This window comes from Orycteropus afer, unplaced genomic scaffold (genome assembly GCF_000298275.1).
Source record: "Orycteropus afer afer isolate SDZICR_OR568_19922 unplaced genomic scaffold, OryAfe1.0 scaffold00088, whole genome shotgun sequence".
Taxonomy (NCBI): domain Eukaryota; kingdom Metazoa; phylum Chordata; class Mammalia; order Tubulidentata; family Orycteropodidae; genus Orycteropus; species Orycteropus afer.
Window position 1 is genome coordinate 5360281 of NW_006921675.1, and position 16059 is coordinate 5376339.

General features: G+C 41.4%; 2 protein-coding genes across 2 annotated transcripts in view; one reads left to right on the forward strand and one right to left on the reverse strand.

Moving 5' to 3' along the window:
- The window catches only part of ARG2 (arginase 2), a 37918-nt gene extending 35590 nt beyond the window's left edge, over positions 1 to 2328 (forward strand). Inside the window, exon 8 of the mRNA XM_007942307.2 lies at positions 2123 to 2328. Coding sequence (XP_007940498.1) covers positions 2123 to 2328 — 206 coding nt within the window. The remainder of the gene's footprint in view (positions 1 to 2122) is intronic.
- Positions 2329 to 2777: 449 nt separating this feature from the next.
- Positions 2778 to 16059, reverse strand: part of VTI1B (vesicle transport through interaction with t-SNAREs 1B) — a 35856-nt gene continuing 22574 nt past the window's right edge. The window contains exons 2-6 of the mRNA XM_007942306.2: positions 14373 to 14431; positions 11413 to 11604; positions 6233 to 6406; positions 4601 to 4662; positions 2778 to 2874 (exon numbers count right to left, since the gene is read on the reverse strand). Of these exons, the coding sequence (XP_007940497.1) occupies positions 2778 to 2874; positions 4601 to 4662; positions 6233 to 6406; positions 11413 to 11604; positions 14373 to 14431 (584 nt within the window). The remainder of the gene's footprint in view (positions 2875 to 4600; positions 4663 to 6232; positions 6407 to 11412; positions 11605 to 14372; positions 14432 to 16059) is intronic.

Genomic DNA, 16059 nt, shown 5'->3' on the forward strand with positions numbered 1-16059 from the left:
TCCCCTGGCTCTGGAGCCCACTAGATCCTTGGGCAGTACAGGAAGGCAGCGTGAGCTCATCTATAACACCTAACAATGGAATGAAAAGCCTCATTCTCAGACCCATAATCCTTAGATGTTGTCAGTGGTCCTTGGATTGATGGTCAGAGATCCTGGGAGTTTGTCTTCTACTTTGCTTCCCAATGACACCAGTTATAGGAGGGGATGGTAACCTGGATGGGGCAGTGTTACACCCTGTCCTGTTCTCCCCACTCCTACCCCCAGGCTACGAAGGACTGTCTATCGTGACGTGCTTGAACTAATTCAGAGTGACAGTGATTTGGAAATACAGTGTTTTCTTAATAGCTCAAATCCTCTTGATTACCTCTTTTGGGATATGCTAAAAGTGTAGGTTTAGTCATTGGATATCAGAGACATGACTCATCTGAGGCAACGCATCTCAGAACCACATGCAGGGCTTGATGGAAAGGCACCATGAATATACCTGCTTACTGAAGCTTTGCAGTGCTGAACTGCACACTGGTAATAAGTGACTGCACACTGAATGGTGTAATGGTATTGAATGTATCATGGATGTAGTAGTTTCCCAGGGCTGCTGTAACAAAGTACCACAAATCTGGTTAGCTTAAAAGAACTTCCGAACTCCTTGGAAGGAAGGTTGGACAATCTGCTTCCATAGAGATACTGCCTTGGAAACCCAAGGAGGTGGGGTCGCTGAGTCAAATCGACTCGACAGCGATGAGTTTGGTTTTGGTTTTGGTTTGGTTAAGAAGAAATTTATTGTTTCTAAGTTTTAGAGACTAGGAGTCTGAAATCAAATTGCCAGCAGTGTTGATTCCTTCTGGGGCACAGAGGAGTGTCCTCTGCTAGCTTCTGGTGACAGCTGGCAAAACTCGGCTTTTCTTGGCTTGTAGATGTGTCACTCCAAGTCTGCCTCCATCTTCACACAGCCTTCTCCCATGTTTTTTTTTTTCTCAAGGACACCAGTCATACTGGATTAGGACCCACCCCACTCCAGTATGACCCCATGCTAATTAATAACATCTTCAAAGACCTTATTTCCAAACAAGATCACATTTGCTGTTATCAGAGATTAAGACTTCAACATACCGTTTTGAGGGAGTAATGTACTAAAGTGTGGTACCAAATAAACCATTCATTAGGTGTATTTGCTGATGTTTCCAGACTTTATGGTCACCCTAAATATTCTCAAATACTAGTTTATATAGATGACTCTTGAAGATGTAGATTAATTTCATCCAGAATAACCAACTAAAAAGTTAACTTACCCAGAGAAGTGGGGTCTATGTGTATGTTTTTTTTGGGCAGTGGAGGATTCCAGGGTGGGAGGGAGGCCTGGGTAAATTCTTCTCGTATAATCTTCTCAGCCTGCTCCAAGTCAAAGGAATACTGCTGAGAACTTGGCACAGCATTTCTGAAGTTACCGCACCCTCACAGAAGGTAACAGGAGTCCAGATTTAACAATCAATGTATGACTGAGTCTTCCCTTAACCAAGTGCAAGATACTAGATTGGTTGCTGGGAGACATAAAAATGTGATGTCAGACATTGGAACCTGCCCTCAGAGGTCAGACCTGGAGAAGTAACAGCGTGGTCTGCAGTAGTCACTATTCTACAGGAAACATGGTATTGTTCCTTAAGCATTCAAAAGTGGGAACAGAATTCTGGCTAGTGAGAAATAAGAGACTGTTTCTGCCTTAATATTTTACCTAATTCTAGGTAGGTCATCTGCAAAGTTTAGTCACACTGGAAATGACACACATTTTCCCAAAAGGCATGTTAGAATCTTTTTCTTGTCTTTCCCAAAAGTCTTTTCCTTATCCAAGCCAGAAAGCCTGACAGCTGTGCCTATTATGTTTGTTGGGATGATTCACTTCATTACCAGAAAGGTTTCTTCCTCACCGTACTGTAGTATACCTGTGCTTTAACTTAAATTCATGACCGAGAGGATGAGGTGGCAGGGACTTCCTGATGGTGGTTAATTTTACAGCAGAAAATGACTCTTGTTTTTACCTTGCCATTTGTCCCTGTCCAGGTAGAACCCTCACTGTAAGTAGCAGCTAGGGTAATTTCTGAGGCTTTTTCAAACTTTGTTCTTTCAGGGTTGCTGTCGGCACTGGATCTTGTTGAAGTCAATCCTCAGTTGGCCGCTTCAGAGGAAGAGGTGAAGGCTACAGCTGGCCTGGCGGTGGATGTCATTGCTTCAAGTTTTGGTCAGACAAGGGAAGGAGGGCATGTTGTCTATGACCAACTTCCTACGCCCAGTTCACCAGATGAATCAGAAAGCAAAGAATGTGTGAGAATTTAGGGACTCTGCTATGTGTCGAGAGGTGTTTCACAATGGGCATTCCAGAAGCATGGAGGACAGATACTAAATCATTGTCCAGGTCAACATCGCCTTAATGAGAACATTTGAGCACTCTTATATATAAGTTTCTCCTTTCCATTTCAGTGACCAATACTAGTACTGTAAATGTATGTTTTTTTTTGAAGTTCACAGGATGTTAATATACTGGAGTACTATGTAAATTTAAAGAAGTCATAAACAGCATTTATTACCTTGGTATATCATTCTGGCCTTGTTGGTGTTCCTTCACATTAAGTGGCTTTCTGTCTTCCCACCCTCGTCCCACAGTTTGTACAGTGCATCCTTGAACTGTTAGCCTACAGCAGCAGCTCACTTACTCCATGTCTCTAACATCATTCATTCACAGGGTCAGAGTTCTGGTCCACAAATCCTTCATATCTATAGGAAGTTCAGTGCTTGCGAAAGAATTTGTAGTAAACCAGGCCTCCCAGGATGGCGAGCTCCAGTAAGATGATGATGGAAAGCAGCAGCTTATTGGTCACCACTCTATAAAAGAGAAGTGAAGTGGGGGAGAAGTCAGAATGAACTTGCTTCTTTCCATTAGTGATTCTATGGGGTTTGCTGGGGTCAGGAGGTGGATTCTGAAGTAGGTTGAGCTTCTGATTACACAGACACTTAGCGAGTAAGGAACTACTTATAAGGACCTTTAGCTGACAAGTGATAACTTCTAAGCTTCTTCAGCTGTAACTTAGGGATAATGCTGTCTACCTCTTAGACACACTGAAAACTAGGAAAACAGATACCAGAGCATAAAGAGAGTTTTGATTCTAAAATGCCTTCAAATTGTTGCTACTTCCTCAATTTAATAGTTTTTTTAGAAGGGGGCATGAGAGGAAAAAATAGTAAATATACATATGAAAAATGGTACCACTTCTGAAATCAAGGTGAATTGTATTTCAAAATAAAATACAGTATCAACTATTTAGAGTCGTATCAGTTACATACCACAGCCCTGAGCATAAGCTGAGAAGAGGGTTTGAGGCAGACTCTGCACTGTCAAAATCCAGCTCAGGATGGGTCCTACTTTAGGAAAAGTAACTAGAAGCTTGTCTGTGCTTTTTAACCCTTGGGACATTTCCTAGCAACCCAAATACATATCTTTATTATAAAAATAGTATGTTGTTAGCTGCCATTCAGTTGATTCTGACTCATGGCAACCCTATGTGTTCCATAGGAGTTTCATGGCTTTAATCTCAATAGATGCAGATCACCAGGCCTTTCTTCCACAATACCACTGAGTGGATTTGAACCACCAACCCACTGGTTAGTAGTTGAGCACAGACTGTTTGCATCACCTAGGGACCTTAAAGTAGTATACTCACTGCTGTTGAGTTGTTTTAGACTCACAGTGACCCTACAGGGCAGAGTACAGCTGCCCCATCCTTCTTAGGTTTCCAAGGCTATAAATCTTTACAGAAGCAGACTGCCACATCTTTCTGCTGTGAAGGGTAGTATAGAACTACAAATTTTTTCTTGTTTTGTTAACACAATTATCCTATCTCTGGTTCACTCTAACATGAAGTTTCTCTGTATTCCACAAAGAATTTAGTCATTGTTTAGGAAAATTTCTGCTGGTGTGTTCATGCCAGTCTATCTGTGGTTAAGGTATAGTGCACATTATCCACTTAGCCCGTTTAGCCTCAGTGACAATTCTCTTTTGCTCCCAGTTTTGTTGCTGTCAGTACTTAATTCAAGGGTTTTTTTAAAGTCAACTTTTTGCTAATAAGGCCAGAAATACCAGTAAGAGATTAATTCCCATGAAGAGCAAGCAGTGCCAAAAACAAGCAGCAGTGAAAATAGTTTTTAAATCATTTTTACAAATACATTTCAAGGAACATGAAGCTCTACTATTTCCTCCCATGTGCTATCTTTTCTAAGGAATATAAGTCCTTTCAGTGGTATCCTTTCTTTGTAAAAATAAATTTTTATTGTGATCTGTGTACAATTTTACAAAGCAATTTTGTTTTACATCAGTGGATACCTTTTCCATGAAGACTTATTCAGAGCAGTATATACTTTTACCAAAGGTTTCTGTCCAGGAATATTTAACTATGCAAGGCCCTATTTCTTACTTTTATTTCTTCTGATCTGCTGGGTTGTAGTGAATATAGGGAGATTATGTGGTATCAAGAGCTGAAGTATTTTGAAAGTCAGTGTGGAAGACATTAAAAGTTAGAGAGAAATTAATTTTATAACTATTTTAAAAACTTACTTTCTGGACATTGACCGGAGAATCTTTCGACTTTTGCTCAAGTTTTCACTTGTGTTTACCAGCTGAGGAGAGAAAACAGCAATTACTTCCCCTTCTTGCCAGAGTACATACACACTGTAGAATGTGGATATTCCTAAAATGACAACTGGGCACAAAGTGGTATACACTGAGAAACTCCAAGAAGTAGGATCAATTTAAATGATGGCCTCTGAGTATAAGTAGAAAAGAATGGAAAGGACAAGATGCATTAGTACTCATCAGGTAGGCTTAGGAATCATTATAATCCCAAGGTTGCTTTACGGGATTTCTGGGACTGAGCTAGTACTTGTCTGGGACTATGAAGCAATTTAAGATTTGAATTTAATCAGCCAAACTCCAGGAGAAGCTCTTAAGTTAGTGTTTGGTTTTATAGGCTGTGATGGCTTTCCGCTTTTGAGATCTGGTTCTTTTTTCCCCCTTTTACAAGAGGCACTTACACTGAACTATGAAAGGAATTAACCCCATGGACCTTTCCGTTTCAGCTGATTTATTAATCTGGATAGCTGGAGGATATGTCAAAGAATGCTCTTCCCATTCCCAGGGGCCTTGATAAGTTGATCTCTTGGTCCATTCCTTGGGTTTTAAATTCAACCTATCTACCTGGAATGTTTAAAAATTGAAAAAAATCCATAATTTGTAAGCAAGTTGTATTCTCCTTGGCTTGCCTTGAATTTAGTGCCTTATTGTTGGCTTTCAATGAGTAGGTAACGATATCACTCTGATTTAAGTATAGAGAACTGCAGTTAAGATGTATTGTGAAATCCCCTTTAAATCCCCACAGAGCTAGTATTTTCCCATCCTAAGTTTTGTCCATAGTTGTCTGCTTTTCAGCTTGATTTACCTTGTTATTAATATAGTGTTCCACTGGCCAGCTGAACTATTTAAAAAATTCCTATGCAGATTAACTCATTTATAGAAAGGAAGAAATGATTCTATTTTTCAGAACCTCTTAGAGTGACAATAGATTAGATGGCCCCAAATAATCATCAGTTGGCCTAGTAAGAATTTCTGTTTTTTTTCCTACAATGATCTAGCTTACCTTAGGTGACAGTAAAGGGTTATAGTCCACGACTGAATCTCTAGAGCTTGCCAATGTACTATTTTATGACATATGAAAAATACTCTTGGCTCTAAATGACAAAAAGGGTAGGAACTCACAAGTAGATGACACTTTCAAAACAATAGCATAATGTTACAACAGACGTATAAGAACGAAAAAGAAAACTCAGATTGGTGGTTATAAATCTGTGTGTCTTTTGACATGTTATTCTCTTGCCAATGAGGTAGTAACAGGAATTAATTAAAGGATGGAGGAGCTGTAGTCTTTATATGACAGTCTTCAATAAATGAAGAAATCAGATTTCTTCAGTCTTCTTTTTCCTCATTAAAACAAAATTTCCAAACGATCTCTAATCGTTATGGGTAAAACTACTTCTACAGGGGATGTCCTCTCAGTCAAGCAAACTGAAAATTGAGAAAAACATAAGAATGTGAAGGTCATTTCCAGAACTGCTGTTGCTTTGGGCTTTGGGGTATAGTGGGCTCACCTACTTTTTCCACTCTTGCCCCTTTAATCCATCTGCCCGAACTCACTCTGCTCTTGGTACGTTCCAATTGTTCTCGTTGCTCCCCTAGCTCCTCTATGATTTCTGAGCCAATCTGGTCAGTCTCTGTGGCAATCCGATGAGAACGCTCAATACTCTGGGTGGCCCGGTTCAGGCTGTCGGTGCCTTGCAGAAGCAATACCCTTTGAGACTGTAGCTGATTCTGAAAGGGAAATGTTAGCCTTGTATTTATAAATTCACTGATAGCACATTCCTTATGACTTATATAAGAAGGAATATTGTGTTACTGTTCATTGTCACCGAATCAATTCTGACTCATGGCAACCCACGTGTGCAGAGTACAATTGCTTCACAGGGTTTTTCAAAGCTGTGAAGCTTAGGAGGCAGATTGTCAGGCTTGCCTTCTAAGACATCTTTGGGTGGGTTCAAACCACCAATCTTTCCATTAGTAGTAGAGCACTTAACCATCTGCACAACCCAGGGACTCCAAAGAAGGGATACAGTGAGCATTAATTTTCATCACAGTACAAGAATCAAAACTGCTAATGAAATACAAGAACAAAGTCACAGACTAAATATAGTAGAACCTGGAATACAATCAACAGGATCATAATACCTTCCATTCCACTGTTTTACTTAAATGAGGCAAAATATTCAAAAAAAGTTAAAAAAAAAAAAAACAAACCCAAATCCACTGCCATCAAGTCGATGCTGACTCACAGCAACTCCTACTGGGTTTCCAAGGCTATAAATCTTTAGGGTAATAGATTGCCACATCTTCCTCCCACAGAACAGCCAATGGGTTTGAACCATTAACCTGGTTAACAGTCACATGGTTTACCCATTACACCACTTGAAGGAAGGAGAATTAAAAGCATCAGAGCATTTTCCCTATGATTTGTGATAAATCTGAACTGCAGAGAGTGCCTCCTGGACTAGCAAGTTCTGAGACACAGTGACCCAGATTTGGGGTGAAGAAGCTACGTGAAAATGCATGTATCCAATTAACTTTGGAGGAAGGTTGGGCAATCCTACTTCCGTAGTGATACTGCCTCGGAAACCCAAGGAGGGGTCGCTATGAGTCGGGGCCGACTCGATGGCACATAACAACAACAACAACAACAATTAACTTTGGTAGCACTCTAAGCAAACCATGGAAGCAGCAGTCAAGAAATCAGACATCATATTGTACTGTACAAATTAGCTGCAAAAGATCTCTTTAAAGTGTTGAACAGCAAAGATGCCACTTTGAAGACTGAGGTGCACCTAACAATTGCCTCATATGCATGTGAAAGCTAGACAATGAATACGGAAGACCAAAGAAGAGTTGATGCCTTTGAATTGTGGTGCTAAAGAATACTTGAAACACCACAGACTACCAGAAGAACAAACAAGTCTGTCCTGGAAGAAGTGCAGCCAGAATGCTCCTTGGAAGCGAGAACAGCCAGACTTTGTCTCACCTACTTTGGTCATGTTGTCAGAAGGACCATTCCCTGGAGAAGGATGTCATGCTTGGTAAAGTGGAGGGTCAGGAAAAAGGGGAAGACCCTCAATGAGATGGATTGCAACTGTGGTTGCAATGACGGGCTGAAGTATAACGAGGATTGTGAGGATGGCGCATGACCAGGCAGTGTTTTGTTCTGTTGTGCACCGGGTTGCTATGAATCAGAGCCTACTCAATAGCACCTAACAACAACAACAAATAAGCAAACCAACCCTGCAGCCCTAGAAATAGATTAATTCACTACAGATTCCCACCTCACTGGTACTGAACATTGAGATGCCAGGAATAAGCAATTCTTTTTGAATACACAAAGGGGTCATTTACACCATCTGAGCACTCCCACGTTCTAGACAAAAAAGAGTGGCTATACTCTTGGAAAGCCCATGATGAATTTCACCTCTGTCCAAATAAAAACTGGCTAAGCTGTCACATTGGTGATTTGTTCTCCAGCCCAAGTAATCTTCCCCAGCTGCCCTCATTTCCTAAGAGCCCTAAATTTTTCAGTTCCCACCAAAATTGTATCCACCTATAATCTTAAGCACAAAAAGTATAAGGGCAGGCCAGAATTAATAAGCACTGACAGAAATGGGTGTTGCTCTAACGTCTTAGGTATTCAAAGTACAACTGAAGAAGCAAAAATTAAAGGGCCCAGCTCACAGAGGCCTGCCACCAAGCAGGTGACTACTAGAACAAGGGCACCACCATCAAGGAGCCAAAAGATGGGTTCCTGGGTCAGAAGTAACGAAAGTCTTTATTTTATAAATGGCATACAGGCTGTGGATCAGGAAACCACTGAATGAGGTTCAAATACACCTCAGTTACTTTAGCTTTAAGGAAGCAGGAAAAAGTTTTTATAAAATGCAAAGTTCCCTTTGATCAGCTAATGAAAGGGCTGAAAGAGACAAGATCACAAATAATCAACCAGACAGACCTGGAGAAGTAGTTCTAATGAAGGTGGTATGCATAGCTATTATATACATATAAAAGTTCTGAAACTGATCATTTAAAAGCAGAATTACTATCAGAATTTATCTCCCTTGTTTTTTATTTTTGTTAATAATGACCAAAATCACTGTTATAACTCTAACTTTAAAAAGCTTCACCTGTCTGCTTTTCCCAGTTTCTCTTGACAAGTCATGTTATCTCAGCTTCTGATTTGTGACAAGAGCCTGTGAATCCTTTGAAAATTTTTCATTCTCAAATATAGTAGCTTTGACATCAGGAATGTTGGGCCATTATCACTTTCTGAATGCCCCTTAAACTATAATCAGGATGCATCATGAAAGAGGATTTGTTTGCTTGCTTATAATTGTATTACTGATCTTCTACACACATACTCAGCTTGTACTCATGGACCCCTTCCATTTCTCTTCCATGCTACCTGCCAGGCCATTTCTAGTTTGTACTGGGTAATGTAATCCATAGTAAGTGGTTTCAGAATATAAATTTTTGATCAGTCAATCCAATTTTATAAATGAGAATACTGAAGGCTACAGAGGCACCTGGCTTACTCTCCATTGCCACAGAATGTCTCTTTCCACACATGAAGCATCCTGCGTTCTCTGGGTTGTTTGGCCATTGCAGTGTAGTATATCACCTGGTATGGCTTTTCTAGCCATTAAATCTTTGTAAACTCCATGGTGGAACTGGCCATGAGCAACCAAGTAGCTCCTGATTGTTAAAGTTGTCCACCTGGGGTATTTCTGTTGAGCGTGGCACAAAGCAATGTTCTGGGAAGTTTGCTCTCTCTCAGGTGCTTAGAATTCTGATGTTCTGATTAATTAGTCTGGCTACTCTGCCAGGCTCAAAAGGAGGCCTCTTAGAGGCAGAAGTCTCTGACTGCTGGCTACAAAAGATGTGTTGCTGAGAGAAACCCGCTCCTGAGACACGCACTGCTGAGAAAGAGACGCCAAGAGACACACGCTGCTGAGAAAGAGACACCAAGAGACACACACTGCTGAGAGAGAGACAGTTAGCTGAGAGACAGCAGGCTGAGAGACACTAAGCATTGTTCCTGAACTTGAATTGTAGCCTGGTGCTTCCCTAATAAACCCCATAATCTGTGAGTTCTGTGTGGCCACTGCAGTGAATTATTGAACCCAGTGGAGAGCTGGTAGGTGCTGCGGGAGGAACGGTTGGTCTCGGTTGGTGAAAGGGCTAGAGGGAGGCGACATGTCTGGTCTCGCAGGGATAGGCCTTGGGCTATTGATGGTGATTCTGTCTTCCTCTTGTGGGGTTAGAGGAGGTCAGAAGATGCAGCCTCCTTGCCTCTTTAGCAGCCATCTTGATATTAATTAATATTAATTTTTTAACACTGATAAATCTCAAGTTCAGGTTAAATGAATCTTGTTCAACTGGGAAGGTAGAAAGAAGTGAGTAGTTTGCTCTCTCACTGGGCATATGCAAAGCACTAAACTGTAAATCCCACAAAGACAGAGACCTTTATTGTGGACGTTCAATGCATAGGGAAGGGCATCACTCTGTTTAAGTATGGAGAACTATGGTTGTTAAAAGGTAGGAGAAATTCTCCTCAAATCCCCACAGAGCTAGTATTTTCTCATCCCTATCTTGGTTATAGGATCTCATTAGTCCAAGTGCTTTGCATAATGCCTAGCATGCCAAGGGGAGAAGCATTCTGTATTAAGTTCTTTTAGATCACTTCCTGTTACAAAGGAGCTAAAGAGCCGACAACAGAAAATCCAATGAGTCAATAAATTTTCAGAACTAGTAAGTTCAATAAACTTGATTGGAGAGGTCAACATTCAAAATAGAAATTATAAAATACCACTTACAATAGGAAATGTCAAGGGACTAATAAGAATATATGAAGTTACAACATAAAAAAATATACCACCTTCAGTAAAACTGGGGCTCTGATGGTGCAACAGTTAAAAGCATTCAGCTGCTAACCAAAAGGTTGGTGGTTTGAACCCATCACCACACCTGTTTTCGTTAAGATTTACAGCCTTGGAAACTCTATGGTGCAATTCTACTCTGTCCTATAGGGTTGCTTTAAGTCAGAATTGACTCAATGACAGTGGTTTGTTTTTTTTAAAAAACCCAATAAAACCAAAACTATAAAAAGGTCTACAAATTAATAATACGTAGTCTTTTTTTTTTTTAAATTGTGATTTGGTGAAAGTTTACAGGGCAAATTCACTTTCCATACAGCAGTTCACATACACTTTGTCTCATGACATGGACTACAATTTACCACAATGCAACAGCTCCCCTCCCACTTCCTCCCAATAGTTACCTCTTCCCTGTGTCCATCCCTCCATGCACTCCTGCCCCCTGAGCTGTCTCCCTGTGCATAAATAGCCTTCTTTCTCCCATGATTGTTCTCTCCAAGGACCTCAGGTAAATAATATGCAAGGTCTTTGGGTAGAAAAATTTTAAATGTTTAGTCACAATACAGAGTCCAGATATAAAAACAGGAAACACTTATTATACAGCACTATATACCAGGCAGTTTTAGTAATACATATACACATACATACTTTAAAAGAAACTCTAAAGAAGCATATGGTTTGGAAAGACTTGCAGTATATACAGCAGAGTGGGTGCCCAATGGGAAGAGGGATGCAGCAAAGAGGATAAGGAAGAAAAAAAAGAGTTTAGTGTGAACTGATAAACATGATATTCACAATATGGTTAATTCTTATACCACAGGCCCTTAGTGGGGAAAAACAGCTCAAGCTTACCACGTGCTCGTTCTCCACAGCATATGTGCTGTATTTCATATCTCCTCGGCCCCCAGGTGTGGTTGTCAAAGGTGTGTTTCTCACCTCCCGATGGAGTTTGGCCAAGTCCTTCCGGTAGTTTCGAAGTTTGGACATCATGGGGTTACGGAAAGATAAGGGTGCATAACGTAGTTCCTCCTCCATCTCTGCCAGCTGGGAAGCAGAAAATAGGGAGTAGACTTGACTAGCCTGGCTCTTCTCTCATCTGAGCATTTGCCTATTTGGAGCTAATTAAACATAGACTACCCCAAATAATCATAAACTCCACGAGGACAGGGGTCACATCTGACATGTTCCTCTTTTTATTCCAAGTCCTGGCACAGTGCCAAGCAAGCACAGTGCAGACATTAAAAAAATGTGGTGAATGACCAAAAGAAAAAAGTAATAAACACCTTATAAAACATTTTTTATATACATTTTCTCATTTAATCCTCAGCTCAGTAAGGTAGCAAATACTATCTCATTTCATATTGCTCAAGATCACACAGTAATTTTCAGCTCTTCAATAGTCTAGACTTCTAGCCTGGTATGGCTCAATGTCATTGGCAAGCAGTACTCTGAGGTCTAGGGTACTAGAAATGACGGGGGGTCTGGCATCAGGGTTCTTCTCTTCTTCCTTCCCTTTCTGAAAATCAGTATGTCTGTCTCAGTATCACAGACAACCAGGAGCCCACAGCACATTGCTCTGGGGAATCAAACTTCCATTTTCCTGGAATAAGTAAAATGTAACAACTAGACATGTTCACAAGAGGTCCTAAATTATTTTCATCTGCCTGGATGGCCAGGGTAGAATTAGTTAATTTTGCTAAGTTTATGAGAAGAAAGTATCTGAGCAGCAAATAAACTGACATTAGCTGAAAGATTTTTAAAATGCTGCCAAGATGTTAGCTGAAAGAGGATTGGCTGGCTATGTAACATCCATATGCCCATGCAATGCAATGAATCACTTTCATATAGCCTTTTCTTGCCATGGTCTTGTAACTCCCACAAAATAACTGGGTGGGACTATGCAAATAAGGGGTGTGGAACCCTACCAAGGGGACCTCACTATCACCAAGAAGAGATGGGAATGGAGCATGTCCTCTGGACCTAGAGTCTCTGCACTAATAACCTCTTAGACCCAGGAAACAGAGCTGTAACACTGGAGATGGGGAGAAGCTGCAGCAAGCACAGCAGAACCCACCAGCAGAGAAATGGCAGCAGACCAGGAAACCAAGGCCAGGAAGTCCTCCAAGACTGGCAGCTATTTTGAGCATACACTGGCCAACCCAAGGAGTAAGAGAGCTGAACACCTTAATATGGGATGATTGCTGGCAGAGTGGGGTCCCTCCAGGTACTTGTTGGTAGACCTAAGCTTCCTGACCCACGGAGTGAGAGAACTGAGCATCTTTGAGCTGAGGCTAATGACGGAGTGGGGTGCCTGTGGGTACTACTAGTGGGGCTAAAGGAGCTCTGGCAGCACAGTGCCTAAGGCATTTGACTGCTAACCAGAAGGCTGACAGTTCAAACCTACCAGCTACTCTGTGTAAGGAAAAGCTGGGCAATCTACTTCTATAAAGATTTACCACCTCAGAAACCCAAAGGGGGCTGCTATGAGTTGGAACTGACTCAATGACAGTGAGTTTGGTTTTAGAAAGAGCTTTGTTAGAATTGCCCAAGCAGGGCAGAGGACAGGCCTGAGCAGAGCCAAGGGCCAGGGATTGAGGGAGGAGGCCTGTCCTGTGAGAATCAACAGAAGCTGAGAGCTGTCTGAACTGAAAAAGGGAGACTTTGCCTGATCCCAATTTATAATCTGGTACTTCCACACCAAACCCCCTAATCATGAGTATCACAGACAATGGTGAGTTCTATGTGGCCACTGCACTGAACCCAGCAGAAGAACTGATAAAAATGGTTTTAGAGGGTAGAGGTGTGTTTGACCGCTACCTCACAGGAATCAGCCTTGAGCCAATGCTGACAGATTCTCCACCCTCATTAAATTAGATGAGGAAGTCTGCCACCCACATCGTTTTTACAGCCCAGCTGTACACAGGTGTAAGAAAAGTTCCTAGTAGTCTATGGAGATATTTTCCACAGTCTGGTGGTGGCTTGGTCCTTCTTAAAAGAGATGTAGGAAAACTTATACCTTCTCAGAACTACACTGGATAGGAAAGAAGTTCTTCAACAAATAAGGGAGTTCTCTTTTCTTCTCCATCTATTCTGTGGCAGCAAAAACTAGGGGTACACATTTCTTTCTTTCTTTTGGGGAGGGGGGCAAGTATTTCCACAGAGTGCTGCCAGGGGTATGGATTTTAGCCCCAATCTCCTAAATGGGTGTGCTGAAGCTAAAGCACAAGGAGATGGAGAGAGAGAGGGACTCTAGCATCAAAAGGGTCAGAAAAAACCTTTTTTTTTAAAAAAAAAAAAGGAAAGGCACACGTTAAGAGAGCAGTGGGTTGCTAAACTGCCCAGCAACCTGGAGCAATTTCCAACAAGCTTTGGGTCCAGGATGGGAACTCATCCTGTTCACAGTACCAAGTCCAGCTACTGTGCAATCTTTTAAGACAGAAGGGAATGTGACTAGAATGACCTTTGAGCCACATTTTCTGCAACAGTAAGTTTATGAAAGAACAACTTATGTTAATGGCCAGCTCTTAAAATAAGATTTTAAAAAACGTCACTTAGGTAAAATTATAAGAAAGTCTTTACTATTCACATTGGAAAAATACTATCAAAAACTTATTTCTGGAGAGTCTTCAAACTTTACCCACTTGAGTTAGTCAAACCCCTTCAACATCTATCTATCCCTAGCAATTGGCCTCATTTAGTAAGAAATAATCAAATTCAAGGTCAACAGGCAGGAATCTTTGTTCAGGGCATACACAGTATTATTTCTTAACAAGATCAAAATTAGAAGACAAGTAACTGCTCACTGTTCTCACCGTTTCATTTGCTTCCTGTTGTTTTTCATCAAAATCTCGGATCAACTTCTTCTTCTCTTCTGGAAAAAGACAAGTTTCAAATGCTCATTACTATTCCCATATAGTTGCTGAGGCAGGCCATTCCCTCTGCTAAGAATAAGCTCACCACTCCTCCCTGGTGAGCAGTACTTAATCACCCCTAAAAGGTATGTCAGCTTCTAGGATGGCACAAATGGTTAAGTGTTTGACTAGTAGCTTAAAGGCTGGCAGCTGGGAACCACCCAGAGGCACCCTGAAAGATAGGTCTGGCAATCTGCTTCTGAAAAGTCACTGCTTTGAATACCTTATGGAGCAGTTCTACTCTGCACCATGAGTCAGAATCTACTCGTGGGCACCTAAAAACAACAAAAGGTATTTAGAAGTCTATGTGGGTTTCTAATCCTAATGACTGGGATGGACGGGGAGTTAATACTGGCATTTAGTGTCCAGGGAACAAAGATACCAAAGCCTGGGACAGTTTTGTGTAGCAATTATCTGGCCTCAAAGGCCAATTAAAGCACCTTAAGACACACTACAGGTCAAGTGTAGTAATTCTCAACCTTTTTCCCCTCCATCAAGAGGGCCTAGGTACACTTTCATCAATAAGATGGTTTACCAATACTGGTTCTCTGAAATCACCCAACCCTACCCTTAGCCTCCCTCGATTTGCACATTATTTTGCTACACTAACCCTCATCCACTGCTTTTCTCAAAACACTGAAAGCCCACCTACTGTGCCCACTAGGAGGCTGTATGGTTTGACAGTGTTTCTCACACCGGTGGTGGTATGGGAAATGATGCAAGCACCACTGAATTGCAGTGTGAAAGTTATTCCCCTTTCAAGCCTTCCTTCCCATTTTGTTATTTTAGTGCCATTGTTGTTAGATGCTATAATACATCAGACAGTGAAACACTGATATACTACTAGAAAACTTTGTGTTAGTGCTAGTATGTCTTCAATACACACAATTAGCTATCTCCCACTTTAACAAAGAACAGGCTTCAGCTTCAAATCAATAGCACATAACTAAAACAGCATTAGTTTGCCTTCATTGTAATATTTTCCTGATCATTTGAACTACAAATATGAAGCAGCAGAACTACATAGTGGGTAAATGTTGTTGTTGTTATGTGCCGTCGAGTCGGCCCCGACTCACAACGACCCCTCCTTGGGTTTCCGAGTCAGTATCACTACGGAAGTAGGATTGCCCAACCTTCCTTCCGAGGAGGGGCTGGTGGGTTTGAACCGCCAGCCATCTGGTTAGCAGGCAAGTGTCTTAGCCACTATGCTACCAGAGCTTCCAGTGGGTAAATAGGCACCAGAAACAAGAACGAGCCACTTAAAACAACTGTCTCCCCAAGACCACACACTTTCCTCAAGCAGTCACATGTGACTGACTCACTCTGAAATATGGACTCTGTCTGGTTTAGTAAAGTGCACCATCTTCTGGACACAGAATAAAACAGAAGCAGCAACTTGTGAAAGGTACAGCTAGCTAGAGGGAACCTACCTTAATGTACAATAAAGGTGAGAATGACTAGCCTTGGCCCATTACCCAAAACCCATTGTTGTGGAGTTGATTCCAACTCATAGTGACCTTAACAAAGTAGACCTGCCTTATAGGGTTCCAGGGCTGCAGATCTTTACAAAAGCAGACTGCCGGGGAGG